The 24,888-nt window shown below is 40.6% G+C and overlaps 1 protein-coding gene across 3 annotated transcripts in view; it reads left to right on the forward strand.

The window, feature by feature from the left end:
- The window catches only part of LOC149163950 (uncharacterized), a 419,565-nt gene that overhangs the window by 175,611 nt on the left and 219,066 nt on the right, over window positions 1–24,888 (forward strand). For 2 of the 3 annotated variants that reach the window (XM_089431914.1, XM_089431915.1), the window contains exons 4-5: window positions 23,545–23,597; window positions 23,711–23,776. In XM_089431914.1, coding sequence (XP_089288040.1) covers window positions 23,545–23,597; window positions 23,711–23,776 — 119 coding nt within the window. The remainder of the gene's footprint in view (window positions 1–23,544; window positions 23,598–23,710; window positions 23,777–24,888) is intronic. The other variant, XM_089431916.1, reaches the window with a different exon arrangement.

A 24,888-nucleotide genomic window follows, 5' to 3' on the forward strand; every position in this document is an offset into this window, starting at 1 on the left:
TGATTGAGTAGATTTCTTGCAAAGAGGGGCAGTAAGTATCCGAAAGAAGGAAGTTTTCCTGGGCCGGAGAGTATGAGGCAGAGAGAGGGCAGAACGATGTCTAGAGAGAGGCAGGCACTGGCTCATGTAGAGCTGACGCAATGGCAGTGCAGGCCGCAGAACGATGTCCAGAGAGAGGCAGGCACTGGCTCATGTAGAGCTGACGCAATGGCAGTGCAGGCCTTTGAGGGAAATCAAATTCTTGCTGAGGAAATCTTGTTTCAGTAGCTGGGAGCTGGGGTGTGAGACCGGGAGGTAGAGATTTGGATTTTCCAGCCAGCAGAGGGTCTAGAGAAGGAGTAGCGTGATACCCGGCAGGGGTGACATAGTTCTGCACAGAGGCTACGTAGAGGGTACACAAAGGCTCCAGTTCAGTGTTATCAGACTCAAATTCTCCTAGTGACAAAGTGAGATCATTTCACTATTCATTTTGTCCAATTTATTTTTGTATCGGGTTGCTAATTGAGCATCCAAGAATTGTACTTAGATTTTCTCCTGCATAATAATAAAACCCTTAGATCTGTTGGACTGGTTTTCCCGCATTGGGTTTTTTCGGGGACATTTGTCCAAAAATAATGGTGTCAATTGTGTTGTATTTTTTCTTGCTTAGTCTCTTGTTTCCGCATAATATTTAATTAAGTGAAGGCTGCAGTGTATGTATTACGATATTTGTTGTAGGAAACAACAAGTAATTTGTTTAAAAGAATTTAACAAATAGAAGTAATATCATCAGTTGCTGCAGTAGGGATTCCGGTTTATGGAATTTTCGCAGAACCTTAGTCAAGTAGAAATCTCTGATGAATGATGACTATATGATAATTTGAGATTGTTGAAATTTGAGCTTTGATGGATTTAATGGTTGATCAGAAATCTAGGGTTTGCAACTAACCCTAGTGGAAGCTGGTCATGTTAATGATTGAGCTGTTATTGACTTTGATTGATTTGTTTGTATGAAATATAGATTTGTATAAATCTCTAGTGAGAAATCTAACATATGAATTTTGAAAGGTTGTTAGATGCTTTGTAGATCTATATTTGTATGAATTGTTTCTAGGGTTTGCTATATGTTGAAGGAAGGTATGTTATACCTTTGAAAGAAACATTGAAATCCTAGATGGAGTGAAAATTATTATGAAGTAGTCTAGGGTTTATGACAAAGTCCCTAACAAGATGTTGAAGAGTATATGTCTGTTGTTTGTAATTGAGTTTACGTATCTGATATGTATAAAGGTGAAATGCTTCCGTAATTCTGATATGGCTAACATCATGCTTCTGTAGATTTGGTTGTGCTTGCTATCTAAGTTGTGCAGGCACACAATCTTCAATTTGGTGAAGATGCTCGATGTGACAAGCATGATAAGATTGATAATAACTCTGGTGAAATGGTTGGAAGCTACGAAAGATTCTCCGATGACAATAGAAGAAGTTGATCTCTCAGAGGAAGCCTGTATAGAAGAGATATCCCTAAGATTAAGAGGGAGTTTGGATGAAGAGGTGCTTCTTGGTTGAGAGGGAGGGCATAACTTGGTTTTGATTGAAAGAATGTATTTCAGAGGATATGTTGTTGGATGAGAAATAGGAAAGGAAAGGATATAATTAAGGAATCTTAATTCAAAGATTCGGTTGATAGTCCTATTATGGATAGTTGAGAAGTAACATCAAGTTGTCTGAAAGACCCCAAAGGTTTGTATTTGATTATGTACATGTGAAAGTATATTATTGATTGGGGTTGTGTTTGTACAGGTGAATATCTCGAAGGTTTTGATAGCATGCTGGTAACCAATCAGGTTGATTGGGAGAGATTGGTCATTCTTGATCTGCTAGATCAAGGGGTATTGAGGCTTTGTGAGTGAAGCATTGCTTGGGAAGACATCTGGCTGACACTTTGTGTTGATGTTTGAGTCCCGAAGTTGGAAAGATGGTGTTGGTTATTGAGCTCTATTTTGGATACACACTTGGATTTTTGGGTTGATGGTTAGCAAGTAAGCCTGAGGGTACCTAAAGGGGCTGAAAGCTTGAGTCCATCTTAGTCCCACCTGGATAGATTGCCTTGGTCAGGAATCTAGTCCATGGCATTGCGGTGCCTAAACTATTGAGTGACTGTTTGGATAGATTGCCGTCAGGAATCTAGTCTATGGCATTACGGTGCCTAAATTCTTTATGGTTCATATTGTTTGAGATCTTCCATTGTATTTGTACATTATGAATACCTCCCTAGTTAAGAGGGAGCATTGGAAAATATAACTATGTTCGGTCTTCAATAATGTACTTGAGTCATCATGTAATGTACTTGTCAAAAGAATAAAGAAAAGAATTATTATTATTATTATTATTATTATTGTGACTTGTTAAAAAATGGGTTTCATGCTTGGGTCACCATGTTTTAGGTCAAATTCCACATTGAGGACTTCTAGGATTTATTTTGAGTCTATAGAGTCATTATACATTTAAAGAGACCCTTCTTGGGCTTTTGAATCATGTATAAAAGTTAAGTATTGAGTCAAATATGAATTATGTAACCTCTACACCATGTCGGCCTAGAAGAAGATCAAGTCGGCCTAAGGACCCTATTCGACCCCACATGAAGTTGATAAAAGGAAGCTCATCGAATTCATTTGTAAGCGTCATTCTGACACAAGCTTGAATTCTCTCGTAGCTGGGAAAAAGTACGAAATTCTCTTGTAGTTGGGAAGAGGTGCAAAGTTGTCTTGTAGCTAGGAAAAGGTGTGAAGTCTGTTGCCAGGGTGTAGAAGTGAATGCGAGTTTTGGGAAGTCTAAGGAGAAAGGAAAAATCGAAATTTTGGTGCCTCTCTCTTTTTGTTTCGTGTCCTGGATTGGGAGATCAAAGTCTTCCAAGTTTCACTGTTGCTAGAAGCGACTGGTTGCCGTAAGCTACTGCCAAGTCGAAGTTGCCAGAAAGAGGTCGGAATTATGGGAGGCTGACTTAGTGTGGAGGGAAGGTCTGGTCTTGGTTTAGGGTGAAGAGTCTCAAAGAATTATATTGATAGGAATAATTATCTTGACTGGGTTTTCCCCTCGAAGGGGTTTTTCCCTGGCATGTGCCTACATTTGGTGTTTATTGTTTTATGTGTTGCTACTTTTGGTAATTGCTTGATGAACTAAAGAAAGAAGATATGAAGAATCATAATAATAAGAAACATCACAAGTAATTATCAAGATCAAGAAAATCTTTCTTCCTTTCTGATTTTCTAACAACCCTGTCCCCATGAAGTCGGCCGACATTAGGGTAATTCGACCCAACAAAAAGGTTATATAAGGAGAGGCAATTCAACCTATTTGACTCACTCACTCTGTATTGTCCTCAATTTTGATTTTTCATCTAAGGGAGTTAATGGAGTTTATTGGGGAGGTGCTAAGCATAGCACAATTTTGTGGCTTGAGCATTGGAGACATTTTTGGCGTATGGGACTTAGGAGAAATATAAAATTATTTTGCTAATGGAATGTGGGGGCCACACCCACAAGAAATACATACCACTTGGAGAGAAAATCGAATTGCTAAGGTAAGGAGGTCGAAACATTGGATGGGGGGACCCACATGAGGAGGCAAGAAAAAATTATAAATAGGAGCATAGAAGCTATTGGGTCTTTTGTTCACTCATCTATTTTCTTTGTTTCTCAAGCTGTTTAGCTGTTACACTAGTACTGCTTAGCACAAAGTTCTCCAAGGGGAGAATTCACCCTTCTTTCGGTGGACTTCGAGTGCCACCCTAGGAAGGCAAGCTATTGCTATTTTGGTGAGAGGGTTGTGGAGTATTGCAACATATTTCAACAGATTCCTTCAGCTAATTCGTACTCCAGGGAGGACGCAATAGAGAAATTGTACCACTCATTTCAGCTAGCTTCCGAGGGTATTTTTCCGAGAGAAAATCAATGGAGTTGCTTGAGGGAGAGCTCAACCTTTGTGGAAAGTTTTGGAGTTGGTGGTGACTGTTATTGAGGGGAACGAATTTATCTTCCTAGGGCTTGCATAGGGGGTCACTGGACAACTTGTTTATGGAGTTGGGTTCAACTATCTTGTGCCGAGATTTGATGTAAAACGTCTTCCTTACATTCGGGAAAAATTCCTATATCATTCCCATTTTAGATTGAGGAGAAATAAGGAGATTTTGCAGCAGCTAGAGCCATTGGGGATGTAGTTCTTGCCAAGGAAGGCGTATCACCAATTTTGGGTAATTCCGAGAGGTTGGAATTAGCCCAAAACATTTCTGGGTTTTGTCAGTCAGGTGTTAAGGAGTTGGCTCTTAATTTTGCAGAATTTTTGGCGCCCCAAACAACAAAATTATTTGGTATCCAATGGGCAGTAGTGAGCTGAAATATTGGGTTTCGGGTGATCGGTAGAATTAGCCAAAACCCTTTTTGGGTTTTTCTGTGTTTGTGGTGGAGAGCCCGATATTAATTTGGCAGAATTTTCTGAGCTCTTTTGGAGAGTCAAACAGGGGTTTCTTTCCAGCCAGTTGTTGCTGGTAATTTGCTCTATTTTGTGGGTTTTTTGGTTTGAAGGTGTTGACACCTAATCATCAGGATTGGGTGAATAAGTGTAACTGATGTAAATAAATAATGGAAAATATGAAGAGTCACTGGGAGATGAAATGAACAATCTCTCCCTCATGTATATAATAAAGACCAACCTGAATGAATATAATGAATTGATTTGAGGAGTTACTGCCTGGTCTGACATGGTATCAGAGCCAACGCCATTTTTGGCTTCCCTCTGCTTTGTAACTCCCTATTCTGCCTATGATATTCTGAATCCTATGCAGACTGGCTAGCCTGGCAGCTCTGACGCTTCCACTGACCTGAACGCATTATTCTCCATTATTCTCTGCTACGCTGCTCCACCTGCATACAAAATGCTGCTCTCTGTCCATTATTCTGACATAGTCTAATAACGCTGCTCTCTGGCATTGCGCGCATTTCGTTTTGAAGATTTTCTCTCCAGTCTTACCGTCGCCTGGAGGAGCCTTCGAGAAGGTCGTGGTATCTATTGTACTGTGTTGAAATGCTATCGGAATTGAAGAAGTTGTTTGATGCAAATGGGCTACTGTCAAAATATATTGAAATCTGGTATGAACACTGCATTGAAAGGTTTGTTCGTTGTTCTCTGCGTTGATGACTACTGATGGTTGGTGCGTGAAGGCATAGCAAACCAACCCATGCTGCATTGAACTATGTGAAGACTGTGGTATATATGTTGGGTTGAACTGCGCGAAGTTCGAAGGCCATGGTATATATGTTGCGTTGAACAACAAGGTCGTTCTGGTGCCGCGGAATATTCATTTGAAGGTCGTTCTGGTGATGGTGCCGCTCGTTCTGGTGAATAGTGGAAGCTGTTACAAGTGTGGAGAGTCTAGCCACTTTGCTAGAGACTGCACCAACGGTGGCGGTGCTGGTGCTGGTGGCGACGACGGCGGTGGAGGGGGCAGCTGTTATCAGTGCGGTGACTTCGGTCATTTTGCCCGAGATTGCCCTAAACTGTGAAGGTTAGGCATATTGAAAGCCTACTCCGGTTTTGGATGGTATCACTGTTGTAAGCCTGCCTCGTTTTTTGGATGGTTTTAATACACTGTTTTTTTTTTAATACATCATTTTAATACATGTGCGCTGCCTCTGTTGTGTAATACCGCGTTGCCTATTCTATCCATAGTGGTTTGGAGCTCGATGCTTGGCACTTAGTCATTGACTTGGATTGTGACTTGTAGCTGAATGAATCTTGGTGCATTGGGCCTAGTTTGAATACTCTACGTTTTTCATTATAGTACTATGTTTCAATATAGTACTGTCATACCAATGCCCCTTTGAATTGTAATTTTTTTCGCAAAATTACCACCAAAAGTGCATTTCTTCCCAATAGAAGTATTTTTACAACACTCAGATTTTACATTGCATTCAATCATATCTATCGTGGGATTAGTTCTCACTAGCAAGGAGAACTATCCTTAGTGGTCCCGGAAGATACAACAGACCCTCATTTTCAATGAGTTGTGGAAAGGAGTATGTGTTGGAGACGGAGACAAAGAGCCAGAATAGCCTACCTCAGACAAAGAGTTTGCCATTTGGGAAAATAAGAACAACAAAGCCTATGCATTAATTGCAGCATCTGTAAGTGAAGAGGTGAGTCACCATATTTCGCCATTTTCAACTGCTTTTGAAGCCTTACAAATGCTGAAAGAACTCTATGACTCACATTCTGCACTTGAAGTTGTTCAACTCATGATTAAACTCTTCACTCTTGAATTACAAAATAATGATCCTCTTGCTCTTGCATCCGAAGTAAAATCTATAATGCTCGATATCAAAGCCACTAAGGTTGAATTGGATATTCCTCTTATCGCTTTTCTCAAGGCATTTTATCGTACTTACTCCAATTATCTTGAGTCACTGCAAGCAAATGGAAATCTCAAAGATATTACCTTTGACTCTCTTGTGAAAAAAATTGTTGAAAGAGAGAAAGCTTTTGGAAAGAAGACAACCCCTGAATCTTCTGAAGAGGCTATGTGCCTTGCTTATAAAGGAAAGAATCTTGCCCAAGATTCTTCCAGAGGAAGAGGTGGTCGAAGAGGAAGAGGAAGATATTTCAGAGGCAGGGGGGGCAGACACTCTCAAGGAGAAAAGTCAGATTTGCACTGCATACGCTGCAAAAGAAATGGATCACATGATGCCTCTACATGCAGGTTACCTTGGGACAAAATTGAGTAGCAAAGAAACCAACAAAAAGGTAAAACTAATGACACAGACAAAGGTAAAGCACCTGAATCCGCTCATTATGTTGTGGCACAATGTAATATTGGAGTAAATGAAGAATTATTTAATGCTTCACTTGCTTCTTGGAAAAATGATTGGTTGCTTGATTCAGGAGCAACTTGCCACATGACTCATAGAAAAGATTTTTTTGAAGAATTTACTGACAATGTTGATGGAGCAGTATACTTTGTAGACCAATCAAAACTCAAGCCATCAGGGCTTGGCACAATCAGGCTCAAATTGCTTGGTCTTCCAGACTTTCTTCTGCATCATGTTCTATATCTCCCACAGCTAAAGAGAAACTTGCTGTCCTTGGTCCACATCTGCCAACAAGGTCACTCCATTCATATGTTTGATGGCAAGTTGGAGGTGAAAAAAGCATCTAACCACTCACTTGTCATGAGGGGGATAGAAGAAGAAAGGCTTCTTAAGCTGCAGGGTACCTTTGCTCGTGCACAACATTTCTCATACAATTCTCATTATGAAGAAGGTACACTTTCATCAAGTTTACTATGGCATGCTATATTTGGACATTTGAACTATGACAACCTCTGCTTGTTGAAGAAAAATGGTGTTACAAGTTTGCTTGGAATTCCTAGGAAACTTAAGCAATGTGATGCTTGTATTCTAGGAAAGCATAGCAAATAGTTTTTTCATGATTCACATTCAAGAGCACATAGAAAACTTGAACTCATTCATTCAAATTTATGTGGTCCAAAGCCTGTTCCTTCTGCAAATGGAAATAAATATATGATGACATTTATTGATGACTACACCAGAATGTGTTGGGTTTATTCATTGAAGAACAAATATGATGCTTTTCAAACATTCAAGAACTTTCATACATGGATTGAAAATGATGCACAATCTCATATTGGCTCTATTTGCATTGATAATGGAAAAGAATATACTTCAAATGAATTTGAAAACTGTCTTCGCCAACATGGGATCAAACATCAAACAACTGTGCCTTATAATCCCCAACAGAACGGTGTAGTTGAAAGAATGAATAGGACAATTTTAAATGTGGTGCGCTCCATGATGTTTTTCAAAAATGTAAAATTGATGTTTTTCGCTGATGTAGTTCTATGTGCTGTATATATAAAGAATAGATGTCCATCTAATGCTATCAGAAACAAGACTCCCTATGAAATGTGGTATGGGCACATTCCTTCGGTAAAGCATCTCAGGGTCTTTGGTTCCACTTGTTATGCCTTGATACCAAAGGTACATAGAAACAAACTTGGTGCAAGAAGTCGTAAGTGTATCTTTCTAGGGTATTCAAACACCTCCAAAGCATACCATCTCTATGATGAAGTTAATAAAAAGTTTGTTGTATCTAGAGATGTAATCTTTCTTGAAACATCCAAAATTGATAATGTTGTTGAGCGTCAACTTGATCGCTTGGATAGATTCACAAATGCAAAATCATTTCAAGAATTTGATAGTCAGATTCCACATCTTGAAGTGGGGGTTCCTATACTAGATCAACTCGTGGAATCTTCTTCTGAAGCACTCTCTCCCCCGCATGAAACTCCAACAACGGATGACACTTTAAGTGATGTGATTGATAGAATTGGGAGACTCAATATTGATTCTGTCCCAACTCAATCAATGGATCAGCCTGGACCATCTAAGAAAGGTCCCCCAAAGTGGCTGAAAAAGACACGTGAAAGTGTTCATCCTGATGAGGTTGGAAAGGCAGGAACTAGAAATTCAAACCGCCAAAATGGAGGTGATGTAGATGACTCTGATTCACTTGTTGATATGGATGTTTCTTATGATTGTGAATTGAATTTGTCTACAGATTTCGAACCAAATTCCTTCAAAGAAGCTGTTTCTCATGATGAATGGAAATAAGCGATGCAAAAGGAGTATGATGCCCTGATAAAGAATGGCTCTTGGAAGCTGGTTGATCCTCCATTAGGAACCAAACCAATTGGCTGCAAGTGGATCTACAAGAACAAGTATAAAGTAGATGACTCACTTGACAAGCGTAAAGCCAGGCTTGTGGCAAAAGGTTTTGCACAAAAGGAAGGGGTCGATTATGAGGAGACTTTTGCCCCCACAACAAAATGGGCTACCATCTGGACACTCTTTGCCCTAGCAGCTCAGAACAGTTGGAAAGTCCATCAAATGGATGTAAAAACTAATTTCTTGAATGGAGATCTAAGAGTGAACGTTTTTATGTCCCAGCCTGAAGGATTCGCTGTGAAAGGACATGAACATAAAGTATGCAAACTTGTGAAATCCTTGTATGGCCTTAAACAAGCACCGCGAGCCTGGTGTGAAAAACTAACTGAGCATCTTCTGAAACTCAATTTCAAACATTATGATGTTGATGATGCAACTTTATTTGTCAAGAAAGTTGGCAAAATAGTTGTATATCTTGTGGTATATGTAGATGATCTTTTGATGAAAGGGAACAATGAAAGCTACATTGCATCCATAAAAAAGGAATTGAGGAAAGGTTTTGAAATGACTGATTTGGGCTATGTTCATTACTGTCTTGGTATTGAAGTAACTCAACATCCGAAGTCCATATTTCTTTCTCAAAAGAAGTACATTAGAGATCTGTTGAACAGGTTTGGCATGACAGAATGCAATCCTCTTACTACTCCAATGGAACAAAACTTAAAGCTCACGTCCATTGAAGGAAAAGAATTTGAGGATGCAACAAAGTATAGACAACTTGTAGGAAGTCTCAACTACCTAACTACTACTAGACCAGACATTTCGTTTGCTATTGGAATCCTCTCCAGGTTTATGCAAAAGCCTTGCGAGGGACATTGGTCTGCTGCAAAAAGAGTTCTAAGTTACTTGAAGGGAATTCAAAACTTTGGAATCAAGTATACACAGGTGGACGACTTCAGCTTGATTGGATACTCTGATTCAGACTTCGATGGAGACAAAGAAACTGGGGTATCTACTTCAGGTTATGCTATGAGTCTTGGATCAGGAGCTGTCTCCTGAAGATCACGCAAACAATCAGTTCCAGCAGATTTCACAACAAAAGTAGAATACGTGGCAGCAGCTGAGGCAACAAAAAAAATTGTGTGGCTCAAGAAAATTCTTGAAGATTTGCAGGTAAAACAAGTACAATAGACTCCACTCATGATTGATAATACCTCGGCAATAAGGTTGGCCAATAACCCAAAGTTCCATGATCGAACGAAGCACATCAATACTAAATATCCTCTGATTCGACATCATGTTGAGACCAAAACAATCCATCTCCGCCATTGTTCCACTAATGAGCAAATTGCAAACATCTTCACCAAAGTGCTTGGAAGAGAAAAGCTTGAACGATTCAGAATGATGCTTGGACTCACCAACATCCCTTCAGATTAAGGGTGGGAATGTTGACACCTAATCATCAGGATTGGGTGAATAAGTGTAACTGATGTAAATAAGTAATGGAAAATATGAAGAGTCATCGGGAGATGAAATGAAAAGTCTCTCCCTCATGTATATAATAAAGAACAACCTGAATGAATATAATGAATTGATTCGAGGAGTTACTGCCTGGTCTGACAGAAGGATTGGGACGAATTCCTTAATGAGTGATGTAGGGAAAATTAAGAGGAAGCTACAACAGTAATTTCAGGAAAATCAGGCATTCCAACAAGGGATTCGAACCATTTTCAGGTAGCAGAAGCGACACAATTTCTTTGTAGCATAGAGGTAGTTTGGGTGCCAAAATTTCTACTCTTGGGAGCGTCTTTCTCACCTTGGGTTTACTTCAACTTGCTTACGCAAGCCCAGGTGCACTTGTTCCTTATTATTGTACTCCCATTCATACAAGAATTAACAAAATGGCTCAACTTATTCACCAATTTCTTGGTGTTTTTAATGGTGCATGCTTAATTGTGATTTTATTTGCTATAACCTAGTTAATGTGTCTGTTATTAGTTGTAAATTTCAATTTGGAACTTTAAATACTCAACAAGTTTGATCTACAGGAAAGAGAAGCAGAAAAAGGGTGCGAAGAAGTTGGAGAAGGACGAAATTTGCTGGGAAGACCTAAATCGAGTTTTTGGGCTATCTATCTCTCACACGTGCGAAAATTCTGGGCAGTTACTGGGGCCAAAAATGTGTCTACTGTAGGTTAGAAATTCTATTGCTAGGGGTCGAAGTTTTGCTGCTGGGGGGCTGAAATTCGGGATTGAATTTGCTACTATGAAGCTGTCACTTGGAGTATTCTATCAAGATCATCTGTTGCAAGGAAGAGTTGACTTGGTGGTTGGAGGAGGTCTTTGTCTAGGTCTAAGAAGTCTAGAAGTGTCTCATCTTGATTTGAATGTACTGAAGGAAGAGTTTTTGATTGGGTTTTCCCCTTATAGGGGTTTTACCTTGGATGAGTGCCTACATTTGGTGTCTCTTGTTCTTGTGATTTTCATATACATATAATTTGGTAATTGCTTGATGAAGGATAAACAAATTAAGAAGTAAGAGAAGCCAACGTAATTCACAAGTAATTATCAAGAAAGACGAATCAAACCCTAATTCACATAAGCATTGATTTCTCAACAAACAGTGCTGGTCATAATGATGATGCTTAAAGTATGGCTTATCAATCCGACTCTTCTTGAGAACTCTTCAGTTTGAGATATGATGTTGTACTAGTTGTACAATAATGAATACCTCCCTAGTTAAGAGGGAGTGTTGAGAAACGTAACTAGTTTCAATCTTCATAATCGTTGTTGTACTCATTTCAATATGTATCCTATGTAACAAACAAGAAAAGGAAAAAGAAAATTATTATTATTAAAACATGGGTTTCATGTTCATTATTGACGGTCTTTTAGGTAAAAGCATGTTCTTCATGATTCTAGATTTTGTTAGGTCTTAGGATTGATTGTCACGAGTCAAAGGATTCAACAACATGTTTATAAAGACCCTTCTGAGCAATTTGCAATTGTAAAAATTATTATTTTTGAGTCTAGAAAGTCCTGGAATCTCCAAGAGTACAAGTCGGCCTAAAGGAGGGAATTCGACCCCTTGAGAAGGCTATATAAAGAGAAATTCGACTTCATTTGGACACCCACACTCACATAAGTTCAATCTACAAGAAAGAGTTCGATTTATCGCTGGGAGAGGCAAAAGGAGAGTGAAGTTCAAGGAGAAGCTGGGAGAATGAAATTGTTGTTTTTGGGCTCTATCTATCTCACACGTGCGAAGAAGTCAGGGTTTCTGCATCCAGAAAGAGTCCAAAGTTGTAGGTCTGAATTGCTGGGGAGCAGAATTACAGGAACAAGTTGCTAGATAGAGCGAAATCCTTGTCTTGACCTTGTTGACCTTGGAAAGAGTTGTTTTTCTCTAGGAAGGTCTCAAAAGATAGATTAGGGTTTCTGCGGCAGTTGCTAGGATGAAATTGCTAGAGGTCGAAGTTGCTGGGTCAAGTAGCTTGGTTGTTGCTGACAGGTCGAAGTTGCAAGAATGAAGTAGAAAGGTTTAGAGGAAGGGACGACTTGGGACTAGGAGAAGGACTTGGTCTAGGGATTGGGTCACTGTATCTCATTTGAAGCAGATTCTAATAAGAGAAGAGTTTTCGAGTTTTCCCCTTGTAGGGGTTTTGCCCTAGCTGAGAGCCTACATCTGCGTCCTCTTTTGTTGTTACTGTTTCTTGATATTGTTTGATAGGGTTCCAAGATACCTTCGCTTGGATAACCTTGTTTTACCATAGAAAATCACACCTAGAGGGCTACTGCCTTAGATCAAGGGCTTAGGGAATTTTGCTACCCAAATCTTATCCTTAAATAGCCTCGTTGCTACAGGGAAGCATCCTTAGGTTAAACACATGCCATGGTATTGGGGTTGTAGGACTGTCTGGAACCTCACTACCCTTGTTATCACCCTAACAAGCTTATGTTGTCTGCTGCCTAAATAAGGGCTTCGTTGTCCTAGAATTACCTTAGATAGATCTCGATGCCACACAATTTGCTCCTCAAATCAATCAATCCATATAATTCCTCCCTTCTTAGCAAAATCAAATGAAAGATGCCTCAAAAAATTATGCCAAACAGAATAGAGTGAAGGGATAAGCTAGGGTGGAATTTTTACCACTGAAAACAATGAGACAAAAGGGGGTCTTAAAACCCTCAAAAGGCTCAACTCACAAAATAGAAAATATCCACCAACTTAATGAGACAAATGATTCTCCTCCCTCTTATTTATAGATTCCCTTTGGGGTCTCCTCCTAATTTTAATTTGGGGGCTGACAAGTTTCTCTCCATTTTTCCCAAATTTGGCTTCCTTCACAAGCTTTCCTCCAGTTACCCCAGTTTACCCAATGTTTTCCCAATAACATTGAATAATGTGTTTCCCTCTTTATAAATGGCTATAACCTATGGGGTTGGATAAGCTATTTTTTCATCCTTGCACCATTTAATTAGAAGAGGGCATTATAGTATCTTTTGGTTTTGCCAACCTTTGAGATCTTGACAAATGATCCGATCATATTACCGAGGTCTTGTAGGATGTCTTCTTGCCAGTACTCAATGGCGAGAGAGTATTATCTAACCCAAATAGGTGCTGCCAAGAACTCATTTTTCGGGTTATATTGAGGCTCCTAGAATTTGATGAGAAGCCCTATATTATTGTAGAAACAAGGGCCATTTTGAAAGACCCTTGTTCGATCTTCTAGAGTAGTGAAGACGACTGTAGAAATACCCTTGGCGCCATGCTGGAGCTCCACATTGTTGAAATTTGGTACCGGAGGACAGGTGGTTCCCTAAGGCTTTGATCTTTGGCCTAGGGAAAAGTGTCCAAAAGAATTTAATTTTTCTCCTAAAGTAACTTTATAATTTTTATAAAGTTAAATCTAATTTGAAAGTGACTTTAAGTGATAAAGTTACTAAGTCTAATTTTAAAGTGACTTTATAAAGTCAATGAAAAATTAGAAAGGAAAAGTGACTTTGGAAATAAATGACTAAGTGGGTCTTTATTAAAGTGGGGTGAATTAAAAAATAGAAAGTGAGATTTAAATGAGCATTTAATCTCAGCCATTGATCTAAATCTATTTCAGCCATTGGATTTAGGGATCACCCAAAAGTCATTTAGGGTTGGGTTAAGGGAGGAAAAGGAGAAAAAGATCATTCATTCTTTCATGAGCAGATTGGGAGAAGGAGAGCAAGAGAGCAAGGGAGATTTCTGGACAAGGAGGAGAAAGAGGCAGCAGTTTGGCACACACACCAAGGCAGCATTTCAGCAAATCTGAACAGCATAAAGAACAAGCAGAAAAAGGCAGATTTAGTGAGCAAAACAGTGAAAAAATTGATTTTCAGCACGAATATCGAGGAGGCGATTTTCTGCACGAATTTCGAGGTCTGTCCGTACAAGTCCGTACGGCCGTCCGTACAGTCCGTACGGTCCGTACATCCGTACGTCCGTACGGTCCGTACGGTCCGTACAGTCCGTACAGCCATTTTCAGACTGTCTGTTAGCTGAAAAAACAGATAAGTTTGCTTGCTGGAAAATTTCTGTTTTTGCTGATTTTTGCTGAAAAATATTTTCTCTGTAAAAGGCATTTTCCAGAAATAAAGAAGAGCTCTCAAACTGGTTTTCCCCAAGAGTTGTAGGGGGTTTTTCCAGGGTCAAGTTGACCAAAAATCACTGAGTTTAAATGTGTTTTTATGGCTGCTTTAATTGCTGATTTTTTATTTCTGCAATTTCCAGCACTCTGAAAAATTTCCAGAATTTGTGTTTTCAGCAATATTTATTTTTTCAGTCTGTTAAATGTATGGCTATGGGAATGGGCATTTAACTATATGGGAGAAATAAGGTGAAACTGAAAACCGGGGTGGGAAACAGAAAATTTTACATGGTATCGGAGCCAGAGCGCTGAAGGGCAGTTTGGGACAGCAAAAGAAAAAAATACAGCTGCTGATTTTTTCACTCAGAAAATTCCAGCAAGCTGATTTTTCATAAACAGCAGTTTTATCTTTACCACAGCAGTGCTATTTTTTCAGTTTTAGGACAGCAAGATGTCATTGGGATTGAGGGTGGAGGATAGGTTGGATGGGCATACAAATTACAGCGTTTGGAAGGAGAGAATGCAGAGTATCTTTGAGGAGGCAGAAGTCTGGGATATCATGGTGCATACAGCACAGCACCCTGTTGTTGTGCCTACTGATGCTACTCAGTTGGCAGCTTATAATAGAAAGAACAACAAGGGTAAGAGACTGATTCTAGACGGAATCAAAGACCATTGCATTCCTCATGTGAGAGGAAAGAGCAATGCCCATGAGATGTGGACAGCATTGTCCAATCTCTACCAGAGTACCAATGAGAACCGGAAGATGGTCCTGAAGGAGAAGCTGAAGAACATTAAGATGGGGAATGATAGTGCAGCTGGATATCTCACAAAGATTACCAATGTGAGAGATGAGTTGGCAGCGATTGGAGAGGCCATTCCATCCACTGAGTTGGTGCGTATTGCAGTGAATGGCCTCCCTCGTTCATGGTTGAACTTTGCTGATGGGGTTTGTGCACGTGAGACCCTTCCCACATGGGAGAGGTTTTGGGATGATTGTATTCAGACAGAGATCAGGAAAGGACAGCTTGGGGCAGCCAAGCCAGTTGAGCAGGATGAGGACGTAGCACTGGTGGCAGGAGGCAAGAAAGGCAAAGGGAAGAAGCAGGCTTCCACAAGCGGTGGTGGAGGCAAAGGCAAAGGTAAAGGTAAACAGGGTAACTCACAAAAGGACTATTCCAAAGTGAAGTGTTGGAATTGTCAGAAGATGGGACACTATGCAGTTGTGTGTCCGGAGAAGAAGAAGAAGAAGGGGAAGAACCAGGATGTGGCAGCTTCAGCTGAGATTGAGGACTTTGCAGGTCGTTTTGACCGGGAGTTTGCGTTCACTACATGTGAGTCCTCTAGTGCAGGATCACCTGCCACACAGGTTCAGAGGGAGCATGCTTTTCCCTCGATTAGCGGAGCATCTACAGGTATCTGGTATGTGGACAGTGGGGCTTCACGTCACATGACAGGAGTCCGGGAGTACTTCTCAGAGCTTTCAGAGAGTGGCACTGATATTGAGGTAGTACTCGGTGATGACAGAGTTGTTAGAGCAGTCGGGGTGGAGACAGTGACATTTCAGAGGGAGTCCAAACCTCCCTTGAAGGTGTCAGAGGTTCTTTATGTGCCAGGGATGAGGAAGAACCTCATATCCGTCTCAGCGTTGGAGGACAGAGGATATGAGGTACTGTTCAGGGAAGGACAGGTGTTGATGTATCCCAGGGGCTCTCCAGCTGATTCAGCTAGAGTGATAGGTGTACGCCATGCAAAGGTGTACAAGTTTGCATTCCAGCCCCCTTTGGCATTGAGCTGTAGTACCGACAACAGAGCTAGCAGTTCTGAGCTATGTGAGATTTGGCACCGCAGGATGGGGCACATGTCTCATGGAGCCTTGAGGACATTGCGGGAGATCACTACAGGTGTGCCAGATTTCAGTACTGATCACCATGATACTTGCAGAGGTTGTGCGATGGGCAAGTTTGCCAAATCCCCTTTTCCCAGCAGTGACAGCAGAGCGACGGGGATACTTGATTTGATTCATTCCGATGTGAGCGGTCGGATGTCTCATGTTTCCTTGAGTGGATATGAGTACTATGTCTTATTCATTGATGATCACTCCAGGAGGACCTGGATTTATTTCTTGAAGACCAAGAGTGAGGTCTTCAAGCGGTTTCAGGAGTTCAGAGCTCTTGTGGAGACTCAGACAGGTCGAAAGATCAAGTCCCTGAGGTCGGACAATGGAGGAGAGTACACCCTTGGAGAGTTTGTTGACTATTGTGCAGAGGCAGGCATTAGGAGGGAGTTCACTGTTCCTTACAACCCCCAGCAGAACGGGGTTGCGGAGAGGAAGAACAGATCCATCATAGGGGCTGCCAAAGCCATGTTATATGATCAGGGGTTGCCATTGTTCTTGTGGGCAGAGGCCTGCAACACAGCTGTTTACTTGCAGAACAGGAGTCCGCATCGTGCCTTGGGGCACATGACTCCGGAGGAGGCTTTCTTTGGGAAGAAGCCTGATCTTGGTCATCTTCATATCCTTGGATGCATTACATACTCCTATATACCCAAGGAGGAGAGGACCAAACTAGAGCCCACCGCAGAGAAGGGTATCTTTGTGGGCTACAGTGAGACCTCAAAGGCCTTTCGGATTTACATTCCTGCACAGAGGAAAGTTGTTGTCAGACGGGATGTGAAGTTCGAGGAGGACAGGGCCTTTAGGAGGTCACGGGAGTTAGAGTATCTGGATCAGCCAGACCCTCAGCAGCAGTTGAGTCAGTCGCAGGGATCCAGTGGGCAGGGATCAGGAGGATCCGGAGGTACATCTATGAGGATGTCAGGTCCATCAGTGAGCAGTGGCTCGCCGAGCCAGAGGGGTGGTGCTCCGGGCAGCATACAGAGCAGTTCACAGAGCAGTTCACTAGGGAGTCCACTGATGGACAGTTCACACGGTACCTCAGCTTCTACAGGTTCAGGTGCAGGCAGGAGGACAGCAGACAGACAGTCAGGAGTTCAGGCTACTGATGGGGATGAGGAGGAGGAGTTTCATTCTCCTATGGGAGAAGCATGCTCAGGGAAGAGGAAGCCCAAGTGGCTTCAGGACACCTTGAGAGATGCCACATCTGTTGTTGAGTCGAAGAGGCCGGTCAGAGAGAGTAGACCACCTGAGAGATTTTGTAGCTATATGGCAATGGTTACCAGCATCCTTGACTCTGAGCCTTCTAGCTATGAGGAGGCAGCTAGCCAGCAGGTCTGGAGAGAGGCCATGCAGGAGGAGTATTCTTCTATCATGAAGAATGATGTTTGGGAGGTGGTGCCGAGGCCTGAGGGCAAATCCGTGGTTAGTTCCAGATGGCTTTACAAGGTAAAGCATGCTGCAGATGGCAGCATTGAGAAATTCAAAGCAAGGTTTGTGGCTAGAGGGTTCTCACAGGTAGAGGGAGTTGATTATGAGGAGACCTTCGCTCCCGTGGCTCGATATACTTCGATCCGCTCCATTATATCGATAGCAGCAGAGATGGGTTGGAAGATCCACCAGATGGATGTGAAGACCGCATTTCTCAATGGCTTCATACAGGAGGAGGTGTACATTGAGCAGCCACAGGGCTTTGAGGTGCATGGGAAGGAGTCCCATGTGTGCAGATTGAAGAAGGCCCTTTATGGCCTGAAGCAAGCTCCCAGAGCTTGGTACTCCAGGATAGATGCATACTTGCAGGGGATGGGTTTCACAAAGAGTGAGGCAGATCCGAACCTTTACTTTATTGTGATTGGTGAGGAGCCTCTCATTCTGGTGCTGTATGTGGATGACTTGATCATTACAGGTGCAGAGAGACTCATAGAGCACTGCAAGAGAGATCTTGCAGCGGAGTTTGAGATGAAGGACATCGGCTTGATGCATTACTTTTTGGGTTTGGAGGTGTGGCAGGAGGAGGGGCATTTCTTCCTGGGGCAGGGGAAGTATATTGTGGACATCCTTAGCAGATTCCACATGGAGGATTGTAGACCCATGTCGACACCGATGATCACCAACTGGAAGAAGCTTCATGCTTCGGATTCCGAGTTGGTGGATCCCACATTGTACAGGCAGCTGATTGGTTCCTTGATGTATTTGGTCAACACCAGACCAGATATCTGTTTTGCAGTCAACACGATGAGTCAGTTTATGTGTGAGCCTAGGAAGGTTCACTGGGTGGCTGCAAAACACATTTTGCGGTACTTGCAGGGGACAGTGGATTATGGTCTGGACTACAGGCAGGGAGATGGAGTGAGATTGGCAGGATACACTGATTCTGATTGGGCAGGTTGTGCTTCTGATAGGAAGAGCACTTCAGGGTGTTGTTTTGGGTTGGGTTCAGCAGTAGTGTCATGGTTCAGCCGGAAGCAGCAGTCAGTAGCACTGAGTTCAGCGGAAGCAGAGTATATGGCAGCCAGTCTAGCTAGTTGTGAGGCCATCTGGCTTCGCAAGATGTTGTTTGGCTTATTTGGTCAGCCGTTGAGACCTTCAGTGATTTACTGTGATAATCAGAGTTGCATTAAACTCACGGAGAATCCAGTATTTCATGACAGGTCAAAGCATATCGGGATCAGATATCATTTCATCAGAGACCATGTTCAGAAGGGAGCTGTAAAGCTTGAGTATATTTCCACTGATGAGCAGGTTGCAGATATTCTTACCAAAGCCTTACCACGGGGCAAGCATGTCTACTTCAGAGACAAGATGGGTGTGGTGAGGAACACCTTCCTCGGTAAGAGGGAGTGTTGAAATTTGGTACCGGAGGACAGGTGGTTCCCTAAGGCTTTGATCTTTGGCCTAGGGAAAAGTGTCCAAAAGAATTTAATTTTTCTCCTAAAGTAACTTTATAATTTTTATAAAGTTAAATCTAATTTGAAAGTGACTTTAAGTGATAAAGTTACTAAGTCTAATTTTAAAGTGACTTTATAAAGTCAATGAAAAATTAGAAAGGAAAAGTGACTTTGGAAATAAATGACTAAGTGGGTCTTTATTAAAGTGGGGTGAATTAAAAAATAGAAAGTGAGATTTAAATTAGCATTTAATCTCAGCCATTGATCTAAATCTATTTCAGCCATTGGATTTAGGGATCACCCAAAAGTCATTTAGGGTTGGGTTAAGGGAGGAAAAGGAGAAAAAGATCATTCATTCTTTCATGAGCAGATTGGGAGAAGGAGAGCAAGAGAGCAAGGGAGATTTCTGGACAAGGAGGAGAAAGAGGCAGCAGTTTGGCACACACACCAAGGCAGCATTTCAGCAAATCTGAACAGCATAAAGAACAAGCAGAAAAAGGCAGATTTAGTGAGCAAAACAGCGAAAAAATTGATTTTCAGCACGAATATCGAGGAGGCGATTTTCTGCACGAATTTCGAGGTCTGTCCGTACAAGTCCGTACGGCCGTCCGTACAGTCCGTACGGTCCGTACGTCCGTACAGTCCGTACATCCGTACGGTCCGTACAGTCCGTACAGCCATTTTCAGACTGTCTGTTAGCTGAAAAAACAGATAAGTTTGCTTGCTGGAAAATTTCTGTTTTTGCTGATTTTTGCTGAAAAATATTTTCTCTGTAAAAGGCATTTTCCAGAAATAAAGAAGAGCTCTCAAACTGGTTTTCCCCAAGAGTTGTAGGGGGTTTTTCCAGGGTCAAGTTGACCAAAAATCACTGAGTTTAAATGTGTTTTTATGGCTGCTTTAATTGCTGATTTTTTATTTCTGCAATTTCCAGCACTCTGAAAAATTTCCAGAATTTGTGTTTTCAGCAATATTTATTTTTTCAGTCTGTTAAATGTATGGCTATGGGAATGGGCATTTAACTATATGGGAGAAATAAGGTGAAACTGAAAACCGGGGTGGGAAACAGAAAATTTTACACACATGGCCCTTTGGCTGCCATTTGTTTCTTATCCATGCTGTAAGATCGTTCTTAGTTGGTTAGTCCCCCACGAACTTACAATTCAGGGGATGATCCTTGCAATGTCCCCATCCACTTATAAGACATAAGGGGATGATTATGCTAGCCTAATTAAATACCCGTAGGCTAGGATGAGAAAATTAATCAAGGGAACACAATTTGCCTAGGAGAAAACCTTATAAATGCTAGAGGAAAAAGGGGACATGTGTCCTAAGCTAACAAAAGTTCACTTTATAATTTAGGACTGTCTGGAACCCACTAAAGTGCCTTTGTTAAAATAAAAGGTAAAGCTGTGGCAAAAGAGTCAAAGTGAGTTATAATAAAGGGAAAATGAGGAGTCTCTCCTCATTCTTCCATTAGCTCACTTGAAAAATAGAATTTTGGAGAGCTCTTGAGGAAGAAACTAGGGTTTTTAGAAACCCTCATTCTGGTTGCTGGTTTCGGTGTTGAAGTTATACACCCTATCTAGTGTGGGGGCTGAGTCAATCAGATTCCAACATTGTGTTTCATTGTTGAAGAAGAATGAGACATTGACAGAAGGAGTAAGTCAGAGGTGTTATCAGTTGATTTGATTATCTGATTTTTCTAAGTATTGTATATTTCTTATACATTCTGAGTTCATCTCTTCCAAGAGGCCGAGTTCTATCAATCCTAGAGGGCTGAGTATTGTCATCTCTAGAAGACTGAGTTATGAGAAAAGGGGGTCGAGTTTCACATCTAGAGAAGGTCGAGTTCATTTATGTGTAGCTAGCCAAGTCTGATAACAATTGGGGCAAGTTCTGTATCTCTCTTGCTGGCCGAGTTTATTTATCAGAGTTAATCTCTTTCTATGGGTCAAGTTTATCCTCTGATATTTATTGGCTGAGTATATTCATTTGAAGGGGCCGAGCACCCTCCATTGCTGGCCTTGCTATTAAGTGTTGTCTCCGTTTCTTAGCCAGAGTTCAGTCACCTATTTGAGCCTGAGTTCCCTCACTTTGGAGCTAAGTTTGTGTTGGTGTTTGGAGACAAAGATTTCTGGGGTTTTTATCAGTCATCTACAGCCCATTGTTCACTGACAGACTGCTGATATTTCCTGTCATATTTCTCTAATATTGCTACAGCAAGCCTTATCAGTGGTATGCTCCATTTTTGAATACAATATAAATTATATATCACTGTTTGGAAGTATATTTTTGGCATTTGTTGGTACTGTGTATGTTTATTTTGAATAAAATACAAGAAAAGTGCACCTACAACCACATTCATATCAACTGTTTGACGAAACACCACGGTGAAAAACTCAGACAAAACTCATAAATTTTAGTGTTAATTTTGAGATATTCCTAAGGGGGATCTTACAATCCTGCATGTACTGGATCATTTCTGCTACCTTGTAAGAGCGCACTTCATATGGCGGTTTTGAGCAACTTTTCGGAGGAAATAGTTGCGGGAGCAATTTTGCCATGCAACTCCCAAGACTAGATTGCTCACTTTATGAATGTTTGGTTGGTCATCAGGGGCGGTCTGCTTGCTTGTAAGGAAGAGGAATTCGTGTTACCTTTGTAGGTGGAATCGTTGGTAACTACATTTTGATAGGAGGGGCGAGGACCCCCCCACAACTGTTCACATATTGGATTGTAAGAGTTAGAGATCTGCGAAAATTTGTGGAGAAAGCAGAAGATGTCAGGGTTCTTTTGCAGGAGTTGACGACAGTCGGAAAAGCCTAGGCGTTCACCATTCGCAGAAGGTTGTAGAGCTGGTTCAGTTCTGCCAAGTTTTGTTATGCTACTAGTTTGATATACATTATCGCCAATTAATCATGGTAGATATATTTGTCAAAAATTAAATCTAGCAGAGTTTATAACTGTTTTGTAAGTTATCAAATTTACCTAGTGGATTCATTGTTTTCATGCATACAATTAATTGTTTGGTATAAATTTCATACGCTTTCTGCTATTAGATGTAGGTGGAAATACTAATGTTATGATTATGTTTAATATATATGTTTTCTTCCATGCTGATGGATACCAATGCTATTCACTTGGGCATATCCTTCTTTTTAACCTATCGCCTATTAGCTTTGATAAATCTGTGTAATGGGAATGAAGAGGTCTATCGGTATTTTTCAATTAGCATGTTTTAATTCGAGTGTTTAGTATCTCCACTCTGTTATTAACTCCTTAGGTTAGATCTTACGTACTATCATTAATTTGACATCTAAACACTTTTAAATGACTGTTCCAAAGTAATTTGGGACAATTACCCCCTCTAGTCCAAGCGGCCAGCCTAGGACCTAAGGCGAGGAGGCCTTATTGACCTCAATTTGGTACCCTGGCATTGATCCTTAACAGGGTCAATTTGGGGAACGACAAATACATAAAAGCTTCACTCTCTTCTTAATAGGAAGCACCCTTTATCTCCTTTTCTGATTGGCAGATGGACGTCTTTTGGCACAAAGTTTAGGTGGATTCATTGATGGCACAATGTTTGATCACTTTGACTTAATTATAAGCTTTGAGTTTTTGCTGGGATAATTGTTTACTAGGGGCTTCCTTCAAAAGCCCATCGTGTTGAAAGTAGATTGATGGATGGCACGTACGCAATGGTCTACCAAAGGCTATGTTCTGATTAGGGATGCCAAAGAGTTGATGCATCAGCCTACTCTGAATTTATTGCAGCTTTAGTAGCTATATGTAAGAGGATATAAGACTCCTTTCACTTATATTTTCAGCTTTCTTGTAAATATTCTCTTGTTAATATAAGATGTATTCTCCCCCACACAATAAATAGATATGCTAATGTGCAACTAAGAAGATTTTCATATATGTAATACACAAGGGACATGTCTATCATGACTCGTAATGTACATGGCTACACGTCATAATCATTAAGTGTAATTGTATTAATTGAATATGTTAAACTTGCTGTGCAAGGCCATATACTATGTGCCATGTGAATGCAAATGTATCTTGGAAGTCCTTCTGTTAGTGTATGTGCTAAATGGTGGAGACTCGTGTCTTAGGACCATGTTTTAAGTGGAAGAGATTGCGGTACTACTTATTTAATAAGTGTAGGGCAGTGACACAGGGGAAACAGAGTGATCATCTTTAACTATCCAATTATCAAAAGTTTAGAACTTTATCTTATGCTTGTCGTTGGAGTTTTTATGGGTTCATCCTTCTATTGAACTTGGAAGATGATAATAGGTCTTTGCTTGCACGTATTGGTGTGCTATGAGATAAAGTTGGCTTCCTGATGTTTCCTTGGATGCTTGAAAAGATTTAATATTTAAAAAATTTAATCATTTCTATTGAACCTTACAGAAGATGGTGGACAAGAAGCTACTCAGGGTTTGCCAATTCAGCTTGCAATGTGGGTATGTTTGATTGCTGTCTTATCTATATAATAATATGGATAAGCTAGCTGTTTTATTATTTATTTAAGATATTACTAGGTCCAACGTTTTTGATGACATGGACTTGGTTGCAGGACTTTGGACAGTGTGACATAAAAAGGTGTACAGGACGCAAGCTCTCACGTTTTGGCTTATTGAAGGTTAAGTGTACATAATTTATGTAATTCGTGTGTGGCTAGTAATGATTATATCAGTTTCTTAGATTTCAATGTTGTGTTTTAGAATAAATTTGAAGGTTTCCTGGAAAGTTTCATGACAATTGTCCATGTGTTTGTCTATTTTGAACTTTTAAAAGTTTTCCCCAAATTTATTCGGACGACAGGTAAACAGTAAAATGCTTCATGCCAAGGCAAGGGCCTGGGATTACTGCAGTTTGTTTGATCCTCTAGTGATGCTTAAATTATAAGAGGATTTCCATGGTAGTAATGGTCATAACAATATTGAACCAAAAAAATGGGAAGTTAATAAAGCTCTGTGACAAAAGCGTCCTAATCTATGGATTACTTCACAACCCAAACTATGGGAAAGTTCAATTAAGATATATGAGTAATTTATTTATTACTACTAGGTTGTGATTGATTGCCTATTATTTAGATTCATTTCTTAAATAAACCATTAAACCATGGTACCTAGTTTTCTTAGTTTGTTAAGAACTGCCTATGAACACACAACATTAGTGGACTGAGTTCAAGGTGTTTTCTGCATAACAGATAGCAGAGACTGTATACATGATGTTTCAGCTACCTATACTGTTTTCCTTGAAGTAAGGAGCATGAACTATAGCTTACTTGTTCACTGATACTTGTATCAAACCAATACCCAATTGGTGCTAGAAATCAACATTGTTTATTTAGCTTTCATAGTGGTGACTGCATGAATACTTTCTAGATTTCAACAACCAGATCTATGTATATTTGGATGCTTATTTATTTTTTATATTTTTTGTAATTTTTTTATGACACGCTGGAAATGTTACTTCGAAGATCAAATCAATACAACATGGAACTTTAAAACTACATCACACAAACAACACGGGTCTTGTGAAATTTCCAACCTAGAAACACTAAGAAGGCAAGCATATGAACCTGCACACCACAAGAAAGGAACCCAATATCACAATGAAAAGCAGTGAGTTTGATTCTCACAAGTAGATCCGACTGTTGCTTAAAAGTTCCTCAAGGCCTTCTAGCATAAAGGAAGAGGGGTTCTCATAAAATTTAACTCTACAACAATGCTTCCACGGAAAGCCAAT

Source organism: Pinus tabuliformis, chromosome 5_1 (genome assembly GCF_031772625.1).
Source record: "Pinus tabuliformis cultivar Carrire ecotype Pingquan chromosome 5_1, CPIR1, whole genome shotgun sequence".
NCBI lineage: Eukaryota > Viridiplantae > Streptophyta > Pinopsida > Pinales > Pinaceae > Pinus > Pinus tabuliformis.